The sequence below is a fragment of the Nyctereutes procyonoides genome, unplaced genomic scaffold (genome assembly GCF_905146905.1).
Source record: "Nyctereutes procyonoides isolate TBG_1078 unplaced genomic scaffold, NYPRO_anot_genome, whole genome shotgun sequence".
Lineage (NCBI taxonomy): Eukaryota > Metazoa > Chordata > Mammalia > Carnivora > Canidae > Nyctereutes > Nyctereutes procyonoides.
In genome coordinates this window covers 22,529,176-22,554,276 of record NW_026575132.1, presented here as the reverse complement: position 1 = coordinate 22,554,276, position 25,101 = coordinate 22,529,176, and the positions used below count along the sequence as shown (strand labels likewise).

Below are 25,101 nucleotides of genomic sequence, written 5' to 3'. Positions count from 1 at the left end.
TAAGGCTTAATGTTTTATTTTTTAAAAAAGATATTGTCAAATATCACATGTGATTTTTCACCTACACATAAGCAAACCATAAAATACTATGCAATGAAATCAGTGATGAAAGAGCCGAAGGTTTGTATGAGCAAGGATTATTCCCAGTTCATCGCAAGCCTCAATCACAACTTTGTCAGCAGCAGAACCAGAAGGAGCAGCAATGTAGGCCACACCACTCTGAGGGAAGAAGAGACACTGACTTTCAAAACACAATTTTATGTCAAGACATACAAAAATTAAAATCCCCCTCTAGAAAGCATAAGCTAACAATGATTCACAATGCAGACCGATTCACGCAGTTAAAACAGCAAAATAATAGGATCTGAGTTAATCGTACATCAAATGGAGAAGTAAAATAAATTTTACTGATATATCACACTGCCCTAACTTGAATATAAAACTCAAAACTTAAACAAAAGCAGGATTCTAAAATAGTTTTTACATGATAATCAATTCTATGCAAATACACATCAATACCACACTTACCCTTTTAGCTCTGTCTACATTATCCCTGAAAGGAAAGAAGGCGTCAGAGCTGATAGAAACTTCACTAAGTTTGTCCACCCATTCCTTCTTCTCTGTTTCAGTTAATAATTCAGGGACTTCCTCAAACAATGCCTTCCACTTTATCAAATCTTCATCCTATGAGTAGGGAGGATGGAAAGAGGAGAGAAATATTTTGGACATGACCTTTAGTACTTTTTGATGCAAATCAGAATGCCAGAAAGCAGTTGGGCATTTCTCCCAGGATTTAATTACAATGGCTCATTCCAGTTTACATCTCTAGAATCCTTTTTTTTTTTTTATGTTTTAACATTTCATTAAAGAAGAGTAATTCTAAGTGTACTAAACAAAGATTATACTACTTACTTCGTGAATCAGTTTTTTTTAAATATATTTTGGTTTTTAATCTCTGCCTAAGTTAGATCTATTACCTTATATTCCTGTGTCAAAGCAAGCAAACAGATGATGATGGATGTTCTAGAACTATATTTACACAGCCTCAAGTCTATAGTCAGTCTTAACAGATGAATCAAGGTATGATTCATGGTATTCATATTTTTTAAAACGTGCTTCTATTTTGGATGGTATTTTGGCAAAACAATGTACTTTTAACTCCTGTTCACATACATATAAAGCTTCTTCCAGAACTATGAACAGGATTTTGCTAGGTAATATTAAATAGGCAAATACAAATATTAAAGTAGAAAAGAGAACGGCTTATGTGTTAAGTACCTTATGGTTATAAGGCACACTCTTCAGGGACACTTATTAGGTCATGGATTCCTGTCCTTGAACTTGTAAGACAAGGTAGTGTGGTCCACTCACCGCCTCAGAAGACCATCTAGAGTCTGATTACCAGACTTCTCTCTTTCGTTTTCCATACAGGATTAAGCATTTGCTATGTCCAAAAATGGGGCTAATTTCTCTATTTTTGGGAGGCTACTTGATAGCTGTAATTTTATGGCTCTTATAATGCCTTTTTCAAAATAGAAAATATTAGAGAACATGAAATGTAACAAAAATTATCAAAGGCACTGGTACAAAATGTGGGGAGAAGACACTGGTTACCTGCTATCAGACAACTGTATTTCATGTTGCATACACACCTATCATGTAGCAAGCATCATCATGCTTGGTGCTTGGCGCTAACCTCAGGATAGGTGAAAACATAGTCCCTGCCATCAAACGCTTAAAAATCAACAGGGGAAATACAACATATAAAACTAAACCAATGGTTATAATTTAAAAAGACAAGGAAGGTCTGTGGTGTCAGAAAGGGATGAAGAAATGTAAAGAAGGTTAAAGATAGAAGACAATAAAGAATTGTTAAGAATGTAAAATTATAGACAATGTAAAATTTTAAGAAAAATACCATTTTCTCTCAGTGATGAAGGTAAAGTCTATTACAGAAACAGGTAAGCACACCAATATACTCCACCCACAAACCCAATGACAAGACTTTTACCTCGCCAATCGTTCCAGTAACATACTGATCAATGGCATTGGAGATTTCTGCTCTCTTCACTCCAGTTTTAAACTTCATTGAAAGCACTTGTGGATGATGTCTAAGCCACCAGTAGTTTGCCTTATCCCCTGCAAGGCGAGTGCAGTGGATTCGAGATTGCTGTCCTGCTCCAATGCCAATAACCTGAAGTAGATGAACATTAGATGAATATCTCTTCCAACAACGTATTTTTCTTAACAGATCTTTGGTGTATATTCCCCCAAATTTAGCAATTTTGTGGGAAAAAATATGAGGCCAAAATACAAATTAATTTTAAGTCATTATATTTTATAGAAATTTATAACTGCTATTTTTACATTTTACCTCTTCAGCGACATCTGAACTATGGCTACTAATACTGTGGAAGTTTATAGAACTCTGGAATATCAGTAATGAGGCAGGTTTAGTGGACTTTCTTAGAACCAGAGTCAAAGGAGACCAGTAACCACAATCTCCCAAGTTTCCATTATTAGAGACAAGCTGTCTTTTAACAATCGACAATCAACTAAAATACTGAATTTCAAAGTATCTTCCAAGGCATATGCTAATTAATATCCACACTTTTCCTCCCCCACTTATGGGCCAAATAATTTAACAGATGCCAAGAGAGAAGTGCTCGAGACACTGTGAGAAGGGTTCCCACTGCTGCTGAAGCTATGGCAAAACCAGAACCAGGTTAGTTCAGAGTTAGGAGAGGCCCCAGTGCTAAGCTAGCTCAGACCTGCATTCTATGGCTTAATGCACTAGGAAACAAGTTAAATATCTTGCTTAATGTAAGCAAGAAATGTTCAACATCTTCATTGGGGCCGTGTTCATGTAGCTACATAATTTGGGAAAACTGCTCACAACTTGATACTTTAAAGAGTGAATTTTATAAATATATATAAATTACATCTTAGTAAACCGGATTTTTTTTTTAAATTTTTATTTATTATTTATGATAGTCACACAGAGAGAGAGAGAGGAGAGAGAGAGAGAGAGAGAGAGAGAGAGAGAGGCAGAGACACAGGCAGAGGGAGAAGCAGGCTCCATGCACCGGGAGCCCGATGTGGGATTCGATCCCGGATCTCCAGGATCGCGCCCTGGGCCAAAGGCAGGCGGCAAACCACTGCGCCACCCAGGATCCCTGTAAACCGGATTTTAAAAGATCACATTAACTTGCAATCTGCCGATTCTTAGTAACCTTAAAAATACACATAAAAATACCCAACAAGCTGCAAATCATGGAATACTGGGTGGCAGTACTATCTCTTACTCTCTTTTCACTGGAAATACCACACTACTCAGGAGGAGGGGAGCGAATAAACTAGTTTTATAGCAGCTATTTAGAGTCCCACCAATCCAAATATGTCAACTCAGTCTGAGCAAGAAGCAATACGACCAATTTTAATATGTCATTCCAAAGATAGTTTGTTGTCACTGCTGGCTTTAACAGTGCCCCATGATACTGAGTTAAATACTGATAAACCCAGAAGAGAAAGACCAAGCAGATTTTCCTTTTCAAGCAGCCTAGGACCAGCCTAGGACCTGATGAACAACATTTTGTAAAATGACAGTCTGTCCAAAGTGTGTCCGAGTGCTTGGTTACCTGGCCATTCTTGGCATAGCACACAGAGTTAGACTGCGTGTACTTCACAGCAATGGTGGCTACAATGAGGTCTCTGAGTGCAGACTCTGGCAACTGAAAAAAAAACAGAGGATGGTCAATGGCAACAGACTTTTGTAATTCTAAGTATCTTACGTGTTGTTTATTTAAACATAGACCCATAATGTAGTTGTATCCTTCAAATGACAGGATGAAATGAATTCATAGAAAATTCTACTGTGTTTTACTGAAAAAGCCCAATCAATAATCAACATACTTGTCATGGAACTCAGCAGTGCCTAATGCATCACAGACTCAGACCAATGCCATCTGCAGTGACTCTTGCTTAAGCCTGTTTACACGGCATACTAGTGATGACATACCATATCTACTACCCCAAACTGACAAATACCTTCTTAACCACAGAACAAAAAAACATATATGGAAACATGATAAAATTTATGATCAGAAAAAACACTGAGAATAGTTTTCAGACATCACAAATAACTGTGATGTCCATACACAGCCAAGGCCATTCAGGAAAAAAAAATTAAGATCATTTTCTGCAATGTCTAGAAAGTTTTAGGTAGAAACTATTGAAAAATACTTATAAACTACCAGTCCAAACAGAATAAAACAATTGTAGCAAAAATATCACTATGTTTAATAAAAAGAACAAATATAAACTGAAAAAAGGATGATCTAATATAGGTATGCTAAGTGGACAAAGGCTATAAGCAGCAGCTAACTGATCAATTAGCTAAGTAAGTGAAAACCTGATAAATCAGACTTCATCAAAATGAAAACTTCCATTCTTTCAAAAGACCCTGTATTAAGAGGATAAAAAGACAAGCTACAAACTGGGAGAAAATATCTGTAAACCACGTATCCAAAAAATAACTAGTATCTAAAATATGCAAAGACCTCTCAAAACTTAAGTGACAAAAGCAATCTAATTAGAAAATGGGCAAAAGACACGAAGAAACATTTCACTAAAAGGATATACAAATGGCAAACAAATTATGAAGAAACACGCATCATTAGCCATTAGAAAATTCTAACTAAAATCATACCTAACTAATGAAAGGAGACAACACTAAAAGGTAGTAAAAGGAGACCTGGATCACTCATATGTTGCTGGTGCAGAATGTAAAATGGCACAGGCTCTCTGGAAAATAATCTGGCAGTTTAAAAAACTAAATATGCAATTGTGATACTACCCAGCAGCCACCAATTACACTCCTGGGTCTTTGTAACAGAGAAATGAAAACTTAAGTTCACATAAAAACCCATTCATGAAGGTACCCTGAATAAAAATTATGAAAGGGGGAAAAGATTAGAGGTCACCCAAGGTTAAGGAGGGGGTGGAAGCAGGGCAAAAGTCAGTGTGATTCATGAGGAACTCTCATGGTCATGGAAATTTCTTTCTGTCCCTCGACTGTACCGGTATCATTAGCATGTACTATAAAAAGCAGGAAACTACTACCAGGGGAAATGGGGCAAAGAGTACATGGGAATTCTCAACAGGGCAGGTGAATCTGCAATTTTTATCTCATAATTAAAAACAATTAAAAAACAAGGTTAGAATTTAAGAGTTTATTATTCCAAGACAGTATTAATGTAGTATATACTTTCCTAATTGTATCTGTTGAGTCACAAAATATACATTTTATTCTTTTGGTTCTAAGATTAACATAACCCAGCTTCCCTATAGGTCTGCCTTGAAATGTAACCCTGGTATTCTGAGTTAGGATTGAGGAGTACAAGACATTTCATGGGGTGGGGATGGGAGTGAGGGAATCCAGTCATATAAACATATCACAAATAGTTAAAACAAATTAAAGCATGATTTAAGAAAAATGGAAGAGGAAGTAATTCAAGCATGATCACCAATGCTTATTAATATACACTCCTGCTTCTCCCACTGTTCTAAACCTCAAAGGATTTTGAGGCTGACATGTTAACAAAACACTGTTTTAAAAGAAGAGGAGGAACATAAATATAAAACTATCACTCTTATGCTTGAGTTTCTAAATTTCTAAATAAAAATACACATGAAACAAGTAGAGAGGAATTTAGATAAAACATGAATTGAATCCATACTCATTTCTTGGAAAGAAACATCCAAGTTAGCACAGCCAGGGCACAAAACCTTTCAGGGGCTAAATTATTGATCAGTCCAATACCTATTAACCTACAAGGAAAACTTACAAAAGTAAAAGCCTCAAGAGTTAGGCAGACCTGTCAACACAGGTACCATGGAATCTAGGTCAATACTAACTAGCCAGATTAATAAAGAAATACAACAACAACAAAAAAACCCCGCCTCATGTTACTGTGAGCTGCTTACGGTAAGTAATGTTGGAAACAATGCTTCCACCTGAAAATCCCAGTACCTTATAGCCTTGACCAAAGGAGCAGACTGCATAGAATTTATTTTATTATTTTTTAAAAATTTTTTATGATAGTCACAGAGAGAGAGAGAGAGAGAGAGAGAGAGAGAGAGAGAGGCAGATGTGTGACTACAGTGTTTTCTGGTCTTATCTGCTGATACATCTGGTATTTTTTGGCCAAAAAGAGCCAATGTTAGAACCAGCAAAAAAAATCCTTCAAAACTAAAAAAAAGCTCTCAAACTTACCTGATAACTCAAAGATGAGCTAGACATTTGCAGATCAACCAGTTTTTGAATATGAGTCTTAGTAAATGCATAACCTTATACATATTAAAAACAAATTTACTGAATTACTAGCATTCAGTTCAGAGATTTTCAAACTTACATCTTTATTCTTGGTCACAATGTTGCTAAATAATGACCTGTCAATGACACCATTATTTCTCTTCTGACTTAAACGAAGACCAAAGAGAGTCCGAACTTCGTTTTCATCTGGATTGTAAGACTGATCCATCTAAAATGCAAATTTAGAGTCAAAAGTAAAACATCTACAATCTTCAACATTTTTCACCTAACTCATGTCCAAAAAAAAAAAAAAAAAATCATTATAGCAAGTCATATGCATTTTTTCTAATTTAGGCATGTGTAAGATCACTTTAGCATAGGTTTAATAGAATGGCCACGCACCAGTATTTTTTTCCTTTTTAAAGACTGTATTTATTTATGAGAGAGAGAGAGAGGCAACAACATAGGCAGAGGGAGAAGCAGGCTCCATGCCAGGAGCCTGACTCTGGACTTCATCCCTGGTCTCCAGGATCACACCCTGGGCTGAAGGTGGCGCTAAACCGCTGAGCCACCCAGGCTGCCCGCACCAGTATTTTGTTCTAAAAAATTTTAGAGGTTTTGCAACTCTGTGTTGTTTTGTAACAGCAAACATATTAAAATCAATGATTCTAGTGATAGCATTTCTGGCTATACTAACTGAAAGCATTATGGAAAAAAGATAGATTTGCTTAAAAAAAAAACAAAAAACACAGGTAGTGGCATAAAAAATAAATTCTAATTCTGCCTTCTTTCTAATAATGTATTATAAAAAATACAGAGGTAACACTTGATCTAAAAGGTTAAAAGGGGGAAAGCAGCATTTGGAGTCAAGGTCTTTGTTATTTGAAAGGAATATATGTCTTTTTTGAGTTTGTTTTTTACATCTTTACACCCAACATGGGGATTGAATTCATAACCCTGATCCTGATATCAAGAGTCACCAACTCTTACTAACTGAACCAGTCAGGCACTCCAGGAATATATGTGATTTGTTGCTATCTTCCTCTCACAAAATTTGAACTGGAAAGATACTAAGATGTAAAAATCATCTGTAAAGACCACTCTCTCTGTAGATATTTTCCTAAACTTGACAGTATCTCTTCATTTATCCTTTGAATGATCTTTGCCTTAGAAAGCACTGAATTAGAATTTCCATTATATGGAGTTAGGATTCCACAAATTTTTTGACATCAACACTTTCTGTAAAATGGTATTATGAATTTCTATTTTAACTCAAAGAACTCTTTGCTTTTATCCATGTACAATTTTAGACCATGAGCTAGTTCCTAATAGATAAAAGCTAGTATAAATCACTAAGGAAAAATTTCAACAATTAGAAAAACAGGCAAAGAATATGGTCAAATACTTCATAAAAGATTAAAAATAATCTTAAATATGAAAAGATGTTCTTTACCCCACATATAATAGGAAACTAAAGCTGCAATGAGAGGTCATTTTTATCTATCATATTGATCAGATGAAAAAATTAAAGAACACAATGCTGGCAAAGGTATTAGAAACTGGCACCCTTCACATTCCCATTAAAACATAAAATCTGTTGGAACAACCTCAAAGAGGAACAGGACCTATCAAAACTACTAATACACACCAACCATGACCTGCTCCTAAGCTCACTGAGGTTTTGTGTACTAGCTAAGGATTGGTGTGACTGGCTACATAAGCCACACAGACGTGGAGTAAACTACCAGGACGGTTAAACTATGTGCATTTGTGTCAGTGGGAAAAAACAACAACAAAAAAGAAATAAAATTTTGCTGGAAAGTATCAACTATTTCAGGAAGGATGACCAAGAAATTTAAAATATTAGTTACTTTTTAAAGTAAAAGAAGGGAAGGTTGGGAGACTTCAAATAACAGTTAATACCTTTTGAACAGGAGAAACCATACATATGTATGAACTACTTCCTTAAAAAATTTAAATTTAAAACTAAGAGAGTCAAGAAGCTCTCTCTCCTCATCCAAAACCCAAAAATCAACAGAAAGGAAAAAAAATTTTGTGGGATTAAGAATTAAAGAAACCTCAGCAAAGAAAGATAAATTAAAAGTTTCTAACCAAAAACACTAATTATGGGGAAAAAGAAACACAAACTAAAAGAGCAAATTACTATTTAAACATGAATTAAACTAACCTGAAGAACACAGTAGTTCCCATTTTTCTTTTTAGAAAGTATTTTCAAAGCTTCATCTTCATAGCCTGGGGCAACAATACCATCAGATACCTGTAATTACATAAAAACAATTTGTACTTTCAAAAATTAAGGAACGCTTCTTAAGCAATCTAAACACAAGTATCTATCTTAATGCAGCAGCATTTTCTGGTTTCTACTTCCAACAGACAATGCTAACACCTAAACTCGGAAAAGCCTACATTCGAATACAGCTTTGTACAGCTAACCTTATCTCATTTGTTATCCTTTCAGTTTTAACTAAGAATATACAAATGGTTCACTCTAATACATGTACCTTAGGAAGAAAAATGATTTCTCACTATTCTGTTAAGAGAGTGGTGTTTTGCACTAGAAAGAACATGTTCTAGTCCCTACCAGGTAAAATTTTTTACCCTACCAGGTAAAATGACCTTAGGCAAAGCAAGTTCCACTAGAGCAAGACACGGGGCTCAGATTACATCTCTGCTAATAACCTTAGGCAAGGCGAGTACCTCAACAGCAAGTCAAAGGGATCAGGTTTAACATCTCTGACAGAAGAGTCATAGTTCATCCTACAAAGCCTTGTGCTATAACATAAAATGCAGCAGGTCAGCTCTACTACGAGTGGGGATGGTAGTGGTCATGCAAAGAATCCCTAAAGCAACTAAATATTCTCAAGGCCACGTAGCCTTCATTTCTACCTATTTGTTTTCCTTCCAAGCTAATCTGAGCTACCTTCCTTTTTCTTTCTGTCTCCTCACTTAAAATCTCACCTTTCTGGAATGCCTGCTTGGTATTCAACTGATGGGGGTTAGCTTTTCAGAGTAGTTTATAATCTTCCCTTACACATCTCTTTTGTTACAGACCTACAGAGGTTTATAGGAAGGTTCATTATTACATCAATCAAGAGTGTATCCTATGATCTTTAGAAACAATTAACTGGCATTAAGATAATGACTACTAGATAACATAAAAGGACTAAGTATGTAAGTTAAAACCTAATAGCAAAATATCCATTTGAAATATTCATTAATCTCAAAATTACAATTCAGTCAAGGATTCATGTTCTACATAAAATATGAACATTCTAAACGATAAACTTAACCAACTTACAGATGGGGTAAATAAATATAAATTACGGTTTCAACAAACACTATGAATAAATAGAGCTTTACTCAGTTATGAATGGATCAATATATGTGAATGTCCACTAACCTCTCTGGAGATAATTTTGGCAGTAGGGACATCACAGATATCAGATAATGCAATAAAGTCACCAAATGAGGACATCCTATCAGCCCCTGCAAATAAAAATTAAAATGAGGTATGTATCACAAATACCCTTAATCAGAAAGATGTTTAAAAAAAACCCTAAGGCGATCATAAAAAATCCATTTCTCTAAATCTAACTTTATTATGTAAGATCTAAATAATAGATTAAATAAGTCATTTTACTGAAATAATCGTAACAACGTATTCTTTAGTTTTACCCTCTAACAAAGTGTTTGGCAAACTTTTTCTGGAAGGGCCTGATAGCAAATATTTTTTAAGTTTTATAGGTACCTAGTCTGTTATACCTATTCAGCTCTGCAGTTGTAGAAATCAGTCACATCAACAAAGGGACATGGCCCTGTTTCAAACACACTGTATTTACAAAAACAGGTGGCAGGCTGGATTTATTTAGTGCATGCACCATAGTATGCTAGATGCTAGAAGGTCAATTGTGCTATCAAGTTTCTCTATGATCTTCCAAAAATGTTACAATAATATTCACAGGTTATTAACCTCATGAATTAGATATTTCTAAAACATATAGAATACAGCTCTAACCAAATTCAGTGTAGTTAAAATAACCATATAATTTTACTCATATATTAATAAACAATACAAATGCATTCAATAGCCTAATGTGAAATTAGATGCACCAAATTCCACCTGTGTTTTCCATTTATTACATGAAAATACGAACACATACTTTTATAAACAAACTTATTCCAAGGCACTCAGAGTCATTCCTAAGTATTAATAAAAAACCAAGATAATTTGAAATCTGAAACAAAGATTATTACTACTTTATCTATTTAGGATAAAATATTTATTTTCTCCTTCAAAAACAAAGAAACAAGAACTTCATTACTGTTCTGACCTCTTGCTCTTGCATATGCAGTTGATATGGGTGTAAGGGTTTTATACAGATCATAGACCATGCAGACTTTGGCCTCATCTTCACTGAGTGGAATTCCAACAGCAGCACCTGATATAGAAAACCATAAAATAAACCAAGTCTCAAGTTACTACTTGTCCTCTCCTAAATCAAGACAACATTTTTCTTAACATCTAGTCTATGCAGCATAATTTCTGGTGCCTGTGCCAAATTAAACAAAACATCTGGCTAAATAATTAGACACCAAAAATATAGTTGCAGGGGAGAGGGCAAATGGAATCTTTTCTCTCTGGCTTCTGAAAAGACCCACTGTATGAGTCAGCCAGCACCATGCATGCGTATGAAGCTAGTTTACTTCATTAAGGACTCTCGATCTCCACCCTGCTTGATACCACATACCATTTGTTTCCTCCCTGTTTACATTAATATCAAAAGTAAACATTAAAGAATTATGTGTTAGAGTTGACATAGAAGCAAAAAGGTATCTCATACAACGGCTATAAAAAGCTACAGATAAGGTGTCAATTCCATTTTCAACCATGTAGAAAAATATTTAGGCATACTGCATTAAGCCATTTTAACTTTATTTTTTACACGTTTCTAATGCAAAAAAAACATGATTTTCTAATCCTATCTCACAATAATGTCATTCAATTACATATATAAAAAACATGTACGTTATTACCAGATTTTGTCCTATTACACTAAAACTGTTAACAGACTTCACAAAAGCAGTTTGAAACTTTAGAAAATGTCTATATTCACATTAGAACATGCCATTTTTTTCCAAAATAGAAAAACTGCATCTTGAACAGATTCAGAGCATTCTAGAGAGTAATGCTTTTTTACCTGCTGGGCTGACATGTTTGAAAGAGGCAGCGGCTGGAATGTCTAAAGCTTCTTTGAGTTCCTTCACCAGCTGCCAGGCATTCAAAGCATCACACAAGTTTATAAATCCAGGGGCTCCATTTAGAACTACATATAGAAACATATATGTAACACATTACCAAGCAGGAACAATAAAATCAGATATATGTTAACATTTCTGAAAAAAAAAATATGTAAAGGCTGCACAAATGTTTTCAGAGAAGTATAATTAAAAGGCAAACACATATACACAAACATAAAAAAGAACCTGATGAGAAAAGAACAAAATACTAGAGCCTAAGCCTGCCTCACAAACAAGCAAACAAAAACTCAAACCGCGTACACACACTCACATACATAATGCTACTGGAGAAACCAAATCCAGCCAATCTAGAAATAAACCAATAGAGAATTCAGGAATGGGAAGAAGAATGACAAGACCAGTGATCACCAGGGATCTACTTCAGTACAGAAGTAAGATAACACAGTCACGGCAATTACAGAGATAGTATAAAATCTAACTTATAAACCTTGTCAACATAAGAACATTATTACAAACTAATAAAGAGCTGTGGGTGGGAGAAAACAAGGGAAAAAATGCATTGGATTTTTCCTCTTTTATACCAGACTCATTAGGCTCTGCCTAAAGTTGAAATGTAGTTAGAAGGATTACAACTCCCAAAGTTTCTCATTGCCTATTTTCTTAACAATGGCAGGATTTTTTTTTTAGGGGCTATTATCTCTTGTGAATAAATTATAGAGTCTGCACTTACAAAAAAAATGGTGACCATTAATTAAAAACAAATCTACAATTGCATTTTCTTTCTTCCTTCCTTCCTTCCTTCCTTCCTTCCTTCCTTCCTTCCTTCCTTCCTTCCTTTTTTTTCTACAATTGCATTTTCTTGTGTTATCTTGGATGGCACATACTTTTAAAAATAAACTTCAACAAGTATTTCCTGAGTGCCTACCACAGTGTTAGGACTGTGCTAGGTACTGGGGATATTATCAATGAATAAACTAGCCCCTACCACAAAGAGCTTACAGGAAAGACAGAAAAACAAAATAGGCAATTAATTGTAAACAATAAAAGAAAATATTAGGTATTTATACAAATGAGTTGAAAACATGTCCACAGAAAAACTTGTACTTGAATGTTTTTAGCAGCTTTATTCATAGTTAAAAACGGTCTATTTCTGTTGTCTTTCAAGAGGTAAATGGATAAACCAACTAGAATATATCTATATACAATGCATTATTATTAAATAGCAAAAAGAAATGTGCTTTCAAGCCACCAAAACCATGGAGGAACCTCAAATGCATATTGCTAAGTGAAACAAGCCAGCATGAAAGGCTATATACTATAGGATTACAACCTTATGATGCTATGGAAACAGTAAAAGTATGTGGCTGCAGGAGTCAGGAAGCTAGAATGCAGGGAATTTTTAGGTGATAAAGCTATTCTGCATGATACTGTCAAGGTGGATACATGACACTACACGTGTCAAAACCCAAAGAATATACAACACAAAGAGTGAGTCCTAATGTAAACGATGGATTTTAGTTAATAATAATGAATCACTACTGGTTCATCAACTTCAACACATGTACATTTGTAAGTAAGGGAAGATATTAAAAGGGGAAACTAGGGAGAGGAGACTCAGAGGGAGGGGATCTCTAGAAACTCTACTTTCTGAGAGATTTCTCTGTAAATGTAAAACTACTTTATAAAAGAAAGTCTATTAAAACAAAACAAAACAAGGATGCACCTCGGTGCCTCAGTTAAGCGTCAAATTTAAAAAATTTTTATTTAAATTCAATTTAACATATACTGTATTACTAGTTTCAGAGATAGAATTTAGCGATTCATCAGTGCATAGAATACCCAGTGCTCACTGTATCACATGCCCACCTTAACGCCCATCACGTGGTTACCCCATGCCCTACCCACCTCCCCTCCAGCAATCCTGTTTCCCAGAGTTAAGTCTCTTATGGTTTGCTTCCCTGTTTTCTTTTTTCATTTTTCTATCCCTTCATCTATGTTCATCCACTTTGTTTTTTAAATTCCATGAGTAAAATCATATGGTATTTGTCTTTTTCTGATTTCACTTAGCATAATACCCTTTAGTTACATCCACGTTGTTGCAAACAGCATTTCATTCTATAGCTATAAAAAATAGCTAAGTAATATTCCACTGTACATATACAGTGTTTAACTCATGATTTTGGCATAGGTCATGATCTCAGGGTCATGGGATCAAACCCTGCATCAGGTTCCACACTCAGTGGGGAGTCTGCCTCTTTCTCTCTCTCTCTTCTGCCCCTCCCTCTGCTCATACTCTCTTTCTCCAAAATAAATCTTAAAAAGCACCTAAAAAACAGGTATCTTGACCAATATGAATGAAAGAATTTTGAAAAAGAAAAACATGAAATTACATATAAGTATTTCTTGCCTCAGAATCTAAATGGGAAATATTATAAGAAAATATAAAATAGTAATTTCTTATCTTAAGAAATTCTAAAAGTAAAAATCATACAAAATGTCAAGTTTCTAACTATTCATTCAATAGAGACTTACAGAACATGTCAAGCAATATTCTAAGTACTGAGGATGCAGCAATGAACAAAGACAAGGTCTCTGCTCTCAAAGATGATTAATTGGGAGAAGATGTTTAAAACATAAGTAAATGCAGCAAATGGTGCTGTGATAAAAGTGACAAGCAGCTACTTCATTCTGGGTGATCAGAGAAAGCTTCCCTGAGGAGGTGACTTTAAGGTGCGATGTAAATGACAAGCAAGTAAGACCTTAAAGACCAAAGCAAAGGCCACAGACACCAGGCCTGTGGACCAAACAGAAAACAGGCCCTGGGAAGCAGAGGACAGGGAAGTGTTGTCAAGGATGTAGACCAGTCAGATAATAGGGTCTGCAGGGCACACAGAGGCATCTAAGTCGGAAGGAGAGCCAATGAATGGTCTCAAATAGGGCATAACATCATCTGATTTTATGTTTATGATTACTCCACTGTGAATAGAAAAGACAAAGCAGAGAGCAATTAGATTACTGCAGTCTGGGAGACTTCTGGAGTCACTGTGGAGGCTTCCGCAGTGTTAGAAAGATTCAAAATATAACTGAAGTAGCCTAATAATAGAACTTGATTCAATGGGGAAAGAAAAGAGTTTTTCACCATCTCCTCAAATCTCTGACACTGCTCCCCCTTCCTCCTCTCTCAGCAGCTAACAAGGAGAAAAGAAGAGACAGGAGTACCTGCATCTTCCCACCGTCAAATGTACCAACCAGTACATGAAGAAACCTGTCCTTGCTGTCACTCAAGGCCAGCCCTCCTACTGATGCTTGGGCCTTCAAGGCCTGCATACCCACAACTCTCTCCCCGGCCCCCTGCATCTACTTCCCCCTCTACCCAACATACACATGCTCCAATTCCCACCTCAAGAGTAAAACAGAATAAAAAAGTGAAAAGCCTCTTTTAACTTTACAGACCCATGGAAGTCCTAATTAACCTTTCTGTTCAAAGAATTATCTTTATTATTGTTATTTCCTACTGTCATATTCAGCCCACTTCACTTGGGCTGCCACATCCATTATTCCAAGGAAATTGTTCTTGAAATTTTTCCTAGATCAAACAGTTGCTTTTCTGTTCTCAGCAGCATTCCAAACCAGTTGAAACCCAGCAGTCTTCCAGCCTTGTTTTTCCTCTGCTAGTTCCTCCACTGCTTGACCTCTTCTATGAAATCCATCCTGCCTGTCCTAAATCTTCAAAATCATCTATATGCCAAAGACATTCCAAACTGTTATCTCCCATCTGACCTCTCTGAGGAACCTGTAGTTATCTCAACAGTTTTTGCTCACACGTTCACCCAGCAGCTCAAACTTCAGGTGGCTATAAAAGACATTATGTAATTTATCTTCTCAATGTGAACCACATCGGATACAATACAGAGAAAGACCCGCACACCCCCAGACACAGCAAACTAGGCCACATAACACACAGCCTTTACCTGTGATGGGAAGCTTGGGCTTCAGTGTGTATAACTGGGCAGGAGTTTGATGAGGGTTCATTCCATACCTCAAGGGCATTTGAGATATTCCTTTGCTATACTGTCTCCTGAAGTAATCTGAAATTGCTTCATCATATTGTGCCGTATGAGTGAAAGCCTACAGAAAATGTAAGATTTGTGAAACACCAGCAGCACTTAAAAAGGCCGAACAAGAGAGTTGTAGGTAGCATGTAGCAAACTATACTCCTTGTCACATACTTGACTGTGCAGGAAAGACACCCAATAACACTGAAAATCACAACAAGTCATTCTCTTTCCAAGTCTCTTCCAATCTTTTCAACATTATACCTCTACAATAATAGGGTCTCTTCATTTATAGGAAAAGGATAGCCGCTCCAGGCAGATCCAGTGAAAACTGAATACCATGTGGTTTGGCAAACACTGCACTGGATAAAAGTGCATCCCTACCTTCAAGGCTAACTGGCGTCTGGTCTCCAAGGAGGTGTCTTTACTGTCGGAGCTCTGCATCTCTGTGGACACGGCCACATAGTCCTCGGGTTCACATACTACTGTCACTCGAGCATGGTTTTTGGCCGCTGCTCTCAATAGGGTTACTCCACCTTGGGAGAACAAAAGACAATTTTTATATTTCCATATCAGTTTAATCTCTTTCAAATAAAGTCACTGTACACATACTCCTACTTTAATTCTTGACTTAAAAAACAAGGAAAACATACCCCAGGTGAATCTCTATACAATTAAACAGCTTAGAAAATACAGATGAATTAGTCATCCCAGAAGAAACTGGGAGCAATAATGATTTTCCGCTCCCCCAATTTTCTGATTCTCAGTGAACCTCTTTTAAAACATAAATAGTGCTTGGGGTATGTGGGTGGTTCAGTTGGTTAAACATCTGACTCGTGATTCCAGCACAGGTCATGATCTCAGGGTTGTAAGATCGAGCTCCACATCGGGATCTGGGCTCAGAGTGGAGTCTTGCTTGTCCTCCCTCTGCTCCTCCCCCTGCACGCGCACGCTCTCTCTCTCTCTAATAAATAATATCTTTAAAAAATATATATAGTAACAAAAATAAGTAAATAGAATATAAGTAATCTTCCCCTGTCAGTCTTCAAATATGGTTTTGCTGACTTACCAATATCAATCTGCTCAACAGCCTGTTCAACAGTTACATCTGGAGAAGCCACGGTCTTCACAAAGGGATACAGATTACAGACAACAACCCTAAACCAAAAAGGAATTTAGCTGTTGTTAGAAATGCAAACTTATGGGGTTTACATATAAATCACTCGCTAGCTTTAATGTGATCAGAGTCTAAAGATCTAAAATATAAACTATAATCCTAACATTTTAGAATTCTAAAAAAAAATATATTGAAATGTCAGGAGCTCCCACTGTTGTACAACACAGGTAACTAAAAGTGGCTTTGATCAGCACGTGCTCTCACAACATTATCTCCTCCAAATCATATTGCAATGTTACTGCCTGGATAAACTTAGCTACCCATTATATAATTCAGCTATCAATTTTTTTTTTTAATTTTAACAAATGTAAACTACAAGGCTACAAACAACATCCTCAGTTTGGAATATAATCACTTTTATCTACAACATTCAATTTTAGAATCTATTTCTAATGGGTCACATACAATGATGAAAAATGACAGACCATTCTAAGAGTGAAATACGTTTCTTTGCTTGTTTTGTCTTCAGAGAGATCATATACAATGATGTCTTAACAGGCAGGCCAAAAGAATAATTTAAAATACAGAACTAATCTAAAATCAACAACCAGTAATAAAGTAGAGTTCCATGCCAAGGCCTGCAACGTGAGAAGCTCTGTAGGCAAGTTCACTCCCACTGAAATAAGCACAACTGGTAAAAACCAATAAAAAAAGAACAAAAGATAAGGAGAAAACACTTCCCAATGCCTATAATCCTGATAACAAAACCAAACAAAATGTCACAAGAAAAATAGACACCAGTATCTTATGAATAATGACACAAAAATCCTCAACAAAATACTACCAAACTGAAAACAACAAAATATAAAGAAGCATACACTGCATCCAAATCTGGTTTACCCCAGGAATGTAAGGTTGATTTAACATCTAAAAACCAATTAATATAAGAGCTTATGTCCATAAAACAAAGGACTGAAACTACCTGAGCATCTCAACAGAAGCACAAAAAGGATTTGAGAAGACTGAACATTCACTCATAATAAAAACACTCAATAAATAGAAGAGAACTTGTTCAAAATGATAAAAAGTATTTAAGAAAACCCCCCAAACCTACAGCTAACGCTATATTTAAAGGTGAACTATTAAATGTTTTCCCCTTAGATCAGCTGCAAGACAAGGATGTCTACCCTCACCACTTCTATTCAACACCATACTGGAGGTTCTAGGAAAGTCAATTAACAAAGAAAATTAAGTAAAAAGCAAGAAGATTGGAAAGAAAAAAGTAAAGCTATTTCTATTAAGGAGACGACTAGATCATATATATAGAAAATCTTAAGGAATTCAACCAAAAAAACTATTAGTACTTAGTTCAGCAAGGTTGTAGACATATGATTAACTGAATTTACATATATGAGCAATGAAAAACCCAAGGTGAAATAAGAAAACAATTTTACTAACAGTAGCATCAAAACAACAAAAACATAAAACATATGCTAAAAAGCATAAACCATTGTTGAAAGAAATTTTTTAAAAACCTAAACAAATGAAAAGATATCCCAGTTTATAGTCTGAAGATTTAATATTAGAATGGCAACCTCCCCTAATCTGATACAGATTCAATCCAATCTTTAGGAAATTCCAACTTTTTGCAGAAATAGGCTAATGCTAATAGGCATGACCCTAAAATTCATGCTGAAATGCAAAGGACCCCAGATACCCAAAACAATCCTGAAAAAGAACAAAATTGGAGGACTCACACATCTCAATTTCAAAATTTGTCACAAAGATACAATAATGATGTGGTGCCAGCATGATGACAGAGATATAGTTCAAGTGTGCCAAGACCATTCACTGGGGAGAAGTTTCTTCAACAGACGATGCTGGGACAACTGGCCAGCCACATTCAGAAGAATGAAGTTGGACACCCTAATTCACACTCATATATAAAAAGTAAAAGAAATCAAAGACCTAAGCATTAGAGCTATAACTAAAAACTTGTACAACTTCACTATCTTGATTATGCCATTGCTTCTTAGGTATAATACCAAAAGCATAGACAACAAAAGAATAGATAAAATGGACATTACCAAAATGTAAAGGTTTTATGATGGTCAAAAGACACCATAAAGAAAAGACAATCCACAGAATGGGATAAAATGAACTCTTGTAATTCAATAAGAAAATGATAAATAACATGAAGAAGTTGGGCAAAGGATTAGAAAGCACATTTCTCCAAAGGTATACAAATGGACAAGATGCTCAACATTACTACAAAATGCCAATAATAAATACAATGACATGCCACATCATGGGTAACATATGTTGGCGAGGATGTGGAGAAACTTCCTACACTACTGCAATATAAAATGATGCAGTACTTTTGAAAATAGTCTGGCAGCTTCTGGAAAGGTTAAACAGACTTATCAGATGACCAGGAATTTCACTCCTAGGTATGTAACCAAGAAAAATGAAAATATATATCCACACAAAAACTTGTACATGACTGCTCATGTCTGCAATGTTTCTAATATTCAAAATGTGGAAATAATCCAAATGCCCATCAGCTGATAAACCGATAAATAAAATGAAGTATATAATGGGCTATTTTTCAGTAAAAAAAAAAAAAATAATAAAGTGCTAAGACATACGAAACATGGATGAACCTTGAGAGTATGTTTAAGAAGTCACAAAGGCCCACATGTTATATGATTCCATTGGTATAAAATGCTATGTATCAATAAATCTATGATTTATAAAGACTATGGTTTCACAGGGCTAGAGGTTTTGGGGGAAATGACGAATGAATGCTAATGGGTATGGGACTTTTTTGGGGAGGGTTGATGAATATGTTCTAATATTAACTGTGGTGATGGATGCCCAACTCTGAATATACGGAATACCACTGAATTATACATTTTGATTTGGGAAATTATATGGTATATGGGTCATATCTCAAAAAGTTGTTATATGTATTGAAAAGAAAGAGTGTGTATTTTTATGCAAATAACTATGTTGTTATAACTATAATTGTACCAAAATTTAGGTCATAACTTCCTACAAAAATAAAGGCTTGTTTTGTTTTGTTTTAGCTTAAGTATGAACTTTGGTAACATAAACTCGGCAAAATTAAAAATGTTTATGTATGTACAATGTCACACACATTCATACTCAATGAATGTTTATAAGTGAATAAATAGGAAACTAAACCTAATGTTAATTTTGGTCTTAAAAGGGGAGGGGGCACCAGGTTTGGCATACACATTGTCTTTGATCCTTAATGCATTAAAAATTTACCTTCCAATTTTTACCTTATAAGACTAAAATCAAGTCTGGCCATGTCAGCATTATCTTCTGGGCTATTACGAGCCAAGATTCCTAATTTAACAAAGTTAAGTATTAGGTTCAAAAAACACATCAGAATAAGGTCCAAAATGGACCCATCAATCAAGTTAAAGCATCTAATGACTGCCTAATTAAGAAGACAGTAGAGTTAAAAATTTAGATTAGCAAGTATATTTAAAAAGCTTTTGTATCAGTTCCTCATTCCCTCTTTCTTTCTTTTAAAGATTTTTATCTTCAAGTAATCCCTATACCTTATACTCACAACCCTGAGATCAAGAGCCATACACTCTACCAAGTCAGCCAGGCTCCCCCCAGGCTTACTCACCCTTTTTAAGCAACAAAATGTAAAAGAATTTTCACATAACTGTTGCCAGTTCCATTAACCTACGTGCTCCCATTGGTAAACGGCTTGTCTGATGATCCTCAGCCTAACAGCCTTTAGTTCTGCCGAATTTTACTCTAACTTGTAAAGTAGCAAGATACTGGTTTCTCACCATTTCTGGTTGCTACGTAATTTGGTGTCTCAAGTGAGCAAATTAAAACACTCTGAAAAAGAATTCTTTTGAAAGTCAGTTACAAGGTGCCTGGGTAGCTCAGTCAGTTGAGTGTCTGACTTGTGATTTCAGTTCAGGTCATGATGTCAGGATTCTGGGATGGAGTCCCTTGTCTGTCTTGCATTCCTCACACAGTCCGCTTGGGATTCTCTCCCTCCCTCTACCCCTTCCTCCACTCATGCACATGTGCATGTTCTCTCTCAAATAAATCTTTTTTTAAAAGTCAGTTACACTGTGAGATTTCATTTTAAGTTGAATTGTAATAAAAGTCTTCTCACACACGAAACTGAAACACTTTCATTAGCTCCAGCAGAAAGTATCACTCTAAATTAGTTATCAGGTCAGGACTAATAGCAAGCAGAGGAAAACCATGTGAATCCATCACATAATAAAGCAAACTAGATTTTTTTTTTTAAGCAAACTAGATTTTAAACAGGTTCTAACATATTATGAACGTTGGCAGCAAATGTGACAAAACCAATATAGACTCACAGATAATCTTCTGAGTTTATGACCTGCCTTCTTCCTCATTTATTCTACAAAGTAATCAACCAAAATATTCCTGAAGACCAGTGACTGTTTTAAATGAAGGCACCAATCACTTACCAGCATGGACTGCAGGATGCAAGGTTTTCACACGTCCCCCTAACATTTCAGGAAATCCTGTGAGCTCAGAGACATCTCTGAAAACAGATGAACAGAATATTACTGTTCCTGCTGAACTAACATTTTATTACACTATTCTAAAGCATCTTCCAACATTACATCTTTTGTTCTCATTTGGGGGATTTTTCAGAGCCTCAATGTTCAGAATTCAGAAACTGAATCATAAGCCATCCATTCAGCTGAGAAGTAATTTTACAATATATACAAAAGACACTAAAAATAGATCTCAGGAAGAGACTGAAGTAAAAACAAAAATTTAGCTTTATGATGATACGAACATAAACACAGCAAATCAAATGAGTGGAGAAATAAAAGACTGTTTTATGTTTTAGTAAGGTGGTGTTAGTATTGGAATAATACTGGTTTAGCCCACATAAAAATAAATTCCCAATGAATCAAAGGTTTGAGTATTAAAAAAAAAAAATCAAAGAACTACCAAAATTCAATATAAAATATGCTCAAATCATTAAACAAAATACTAGATGTCGGGATCCCTGGGTGGCACAGCAGCGGCTTAGTGCCTGCTTTTGGCCCAGGGCTTGATCCTGGAGTTCCAGGATCGAATCCCACATCAGGCTCCCTCCATGGAGCCTGCTTCTCCCTCTGCCTGTGTCTCTGCCTCTCTCTCTCTGTGTGTGTCTCTCATGAATAAAGAAATAAAATCTAAAAACAAACAAAAAAAACCTCAAAAAACAAAATACTAGATGTCTATACAAAATGTTAAAAGTTTTATACAGAAAAAAATAAGTTGGGGAAAAAATTGTAAAATATGACAACGGGTCGAATGCAAAACAAAACTTATTGATTCAGATCACCAAACTGGCATGAACTGTGCAACCGTAGCCTGATTTACAAGCAAATTTTAATGACACGAAAAATGTCAACAGTATGTTAGGCGAACGAAATCAAGAAGCAAAACTATCTTCTGTATGAGCTATAAATTAAATATTAAAAGACTGGAAGGAAGCATATCAACATGTTAAACAGGATTATAAGCTATTTACTACCTTCTTTATAATTTTCTACATTTTTCAAATTTTCTACAACTACCATTGTAGTAAAAAAAAAAAAATTTAAAGCAGCAAATTCCAACAGGATATAGAATTTCCTGGGTAGAGTCTCCTATTAAGAAGCATTTGCAGATGACTAGTATCTGACCAAGGGCTCACAGTATTTTCAACATCAACTAAAAGCTGGCAATATTATGGCATCCAATTCAAAATTCCCTTTCCTGGCATCCAGGAAATAAAATCCAGTTTCTCCAACTGGGGATTACTGCTAAAAATAGAGAAGACAGATCTATTTTTAGAATGCAAAACCATGTGGGGTAATCAAAAAGTTTGTTGCTCCTTTAGATTTCAGAATTTGCACGCAACAGGCAACAGGTGCGGTCTTCCAACAATCCTCTGCAAGCTCACGGCTGAACAGTCAGCAATTAAAATCCCATCAGTTCACCTCACACCTCCAGGTTAACTTCCTTGGATAAAATCTTGGTTCTGTGGTTTTACTAGCTGCGCTGGCTGTATGAACTTGGGAAAGTTATCTACCCTCTTTGTGCCTCAGTTTCCTTATCCATTAATTTCCTTATTTATAACACTACCTACACTGAAAAGTTGTAACAAGGGTAACATGAGTGTGCATGTGTGTGTGTAATGATGACCTGGGAACAGTCTCACACTTTAATGGGAGAGGAATACGTTTACATTCCCAGTTTTTAAGAAACACGTAACTAGGGGATCCCCGCGTGGCGCAGCGGTTTGGCGCCTGCCTTTGGCCCAGGGCGCGATCCTGGAGACCCGGGATCGAATCCCACGTCAGGCTCCCTGGTGCATGGAGCCTGCTTCTCCCTCTGCCTGTGTCTCTGCCTCTCTCTCTCTGTGTGCCTATCATAAATAAATAAAAATTAAAAAAAAAAAAAAGAAACAGGTAACTATAATGCGTAAGCGAGGAATGGGTAGAAGCACAGATCAGACTAGACTCAAGAGCTGTTAAGTCTTTAAACTGGGGGATGGAAATGCAACAGGAGGGCTCATTACATTCTTCTACTTTTGATTAGGTCTGAAATGTTTCTCTTATATAGTTCAGTTCGGTGGAGGAAAAAAAAGGGCTGTAGAAGAGCGGCTTAATTTGGAGGGTCCAACTACAAGAGCATCCAGCATGCTCCAAAAGAAAGAACAGTCTAGAGTTTTCGGATCCTCGCCCTGCTGCTCTTCAGAAAAGGCTGACCTGTCTTTCAGGATTCTCACATGGCTCTTGGGCGAACATCAGAGAGCTGACACCAAAAAACTCTGGAGGCTCTACAGCATTCGTTTAATAAATACAGTTAGGCATCCTCGCCACGCGAACTCGACAGATCCAGGAAGAGCTGCGGACTGCCCACAGAAGGCAGGATTCTAGGTTAAAGAGGTAATCATCTGACCTAGAGGGCAAGCGGCAAAAACGCGTCAGTGGCAACAGCAGCACACAGATCTCTCACTCCCGCTCTACAACGTGTTTCAGGAGTGGGCACGTATGTCCTCCTGCTGGTGTCCCTGCCGTTCCTCACAGCGGTCGGCCCCTGGGCCTTTTCGGTTTTGCACCCCGAGTAGGTAGGCACTCCCTCTCCCGGCCGGGAGGCCAGCTCAGCTCTGGGGGTGCGGGATGGCGGCCCCATCGCCCTTTCGCTCCTTCCTTCCTTCTTCCCGTCGCCTGGCCTGGTAACGAACAGCTTGTGGATGAGGGAACCCCAGGCGGACCGGTGCTCTTCGGGTCCTGGAGAGCCGGGAAGGGTGTTCCCGGGACCGTAAGCACGTCGGCGGCTTGGCGGCAGGGCCAGGAGGACAGGCCGCGAGCACCTCGGGAGGGGTGGCGCTGGGGGCCTTCCCTCCGCCCACATTAATCCGCCCTAGGAAGCGGGCGCCGCAACCCCAGACCTCGCCCCGGGAGCTGCAGCGCGGGCCGACGGCGGGGGCGGGCCGACGGCGGGGCGGGGCGGGGCGGGCGGGGCGCGGGGTCCTGCGGCCGCGGGGCGGCGGGGCGGGGCGGGGCGGGCGGCGTCCCCACGCACCTGGCGCGGAGCCCGAGGGGCGCCTTACCTGACCGCCAGCCCGGCGTCCCGGAGAGCTTTCGCGGTCCCTCCAGAGGCGAGGAGGCTCAGACCCACAGAAGTGAGGTTTCTGGCAAATTCCACCAGGCCCGTTTTGTCAGAGACGCTGAACAGGGCTGCAAAGGAAGACGCTTCCCCGTCAGCCGCGGCGCGGCGCAGGGCGGGAAGTCCTCAGGGGCCCGGGCTGGCGGGCTGCGGACGGGGGTCGGCCCGGAGGGGGGTCGGCCCGGAGGGGGTCGGCCCGGAGGGGGTCGGCCCGGAGGGCAGCCGCCAGGGACCCGGCCTCCCCACCCCCCGCCCCGCCTCCCTCCTCCCTCCCGGGTCCCGGGCCTCCCCCGGGTCAGGCACCTGCCGGGCCGCCATGGCGGGCTCGGGGCGCCGCGGGCGGGGCTCGGCGCGGGCGCGCAGGGCTGCGGGGCGCTCACCGAGCTGGCCGGGCGCCATGGCTGCGGGCGGCGAGGTCGGGCCGAGCGGGGCGGAGGCGGAGGCGGCGGCGGCGGCGCCACGTGCGGGGGCTGCGGGCGGCGGGGCGGCCGGGCGCGCGCGGAGCAGGGGGAGGGCGCGCCGGGCGGTCACCTGACCCGCCACGTGACCCGGAGCCCCGCCCCCCGGGGGCCCAGGCCTGGAGCCGAGGGAGGGGGGGGGACCGCGGGGGGAGGGGCAGGGCCCTGCGCCCGGGGCAGCCGGTC

General features: G+C 38.2%; 1 protein-coding gene across 1 annotated transcript; it reads right to left on the bottom strand.

Annotated features, from left to right (window-relative positions):
• ATIC (5-aminoimidazole-4-carboxamide ribonucleotide formyltransferase/IMP cyclohydrolase) lies at positions 1-24,950 on the bottom strand. Its single transcript, XM_055345468.1, has 16 exons — positions 24,838-24,950; positions 24,402-24,528; positions 21,268-21,344; positions 20,074-20,140; positions 16,718-16,806; positions 16,033-16,184; positions 15,565-15,721; positions 11,533-11,658; positions 10,666-10,773; positions 9,735-9,820; positions 8,502-8,591; positions 6,414-6,542; positions 3,639-3,731; positions 2,012-2,194; positions 529-684; positions 1-219 (listed from the first exon to the last, which is right to left on the bottom strand). The coding sequence occupies exons 1-16, from the start codon at positions 24,854-24,856 to the stop codon at positions 100-102; spliced, it is 1,779 nt and encodes a 592-aa protein (XP_055201443.1). The 5' UTR covers positions 24,857-24,950; the 3' UTR covers positions 1-99.
• Between the last annotated feature and the right edge of the window lie 151 nt (positions 24,951-25,101).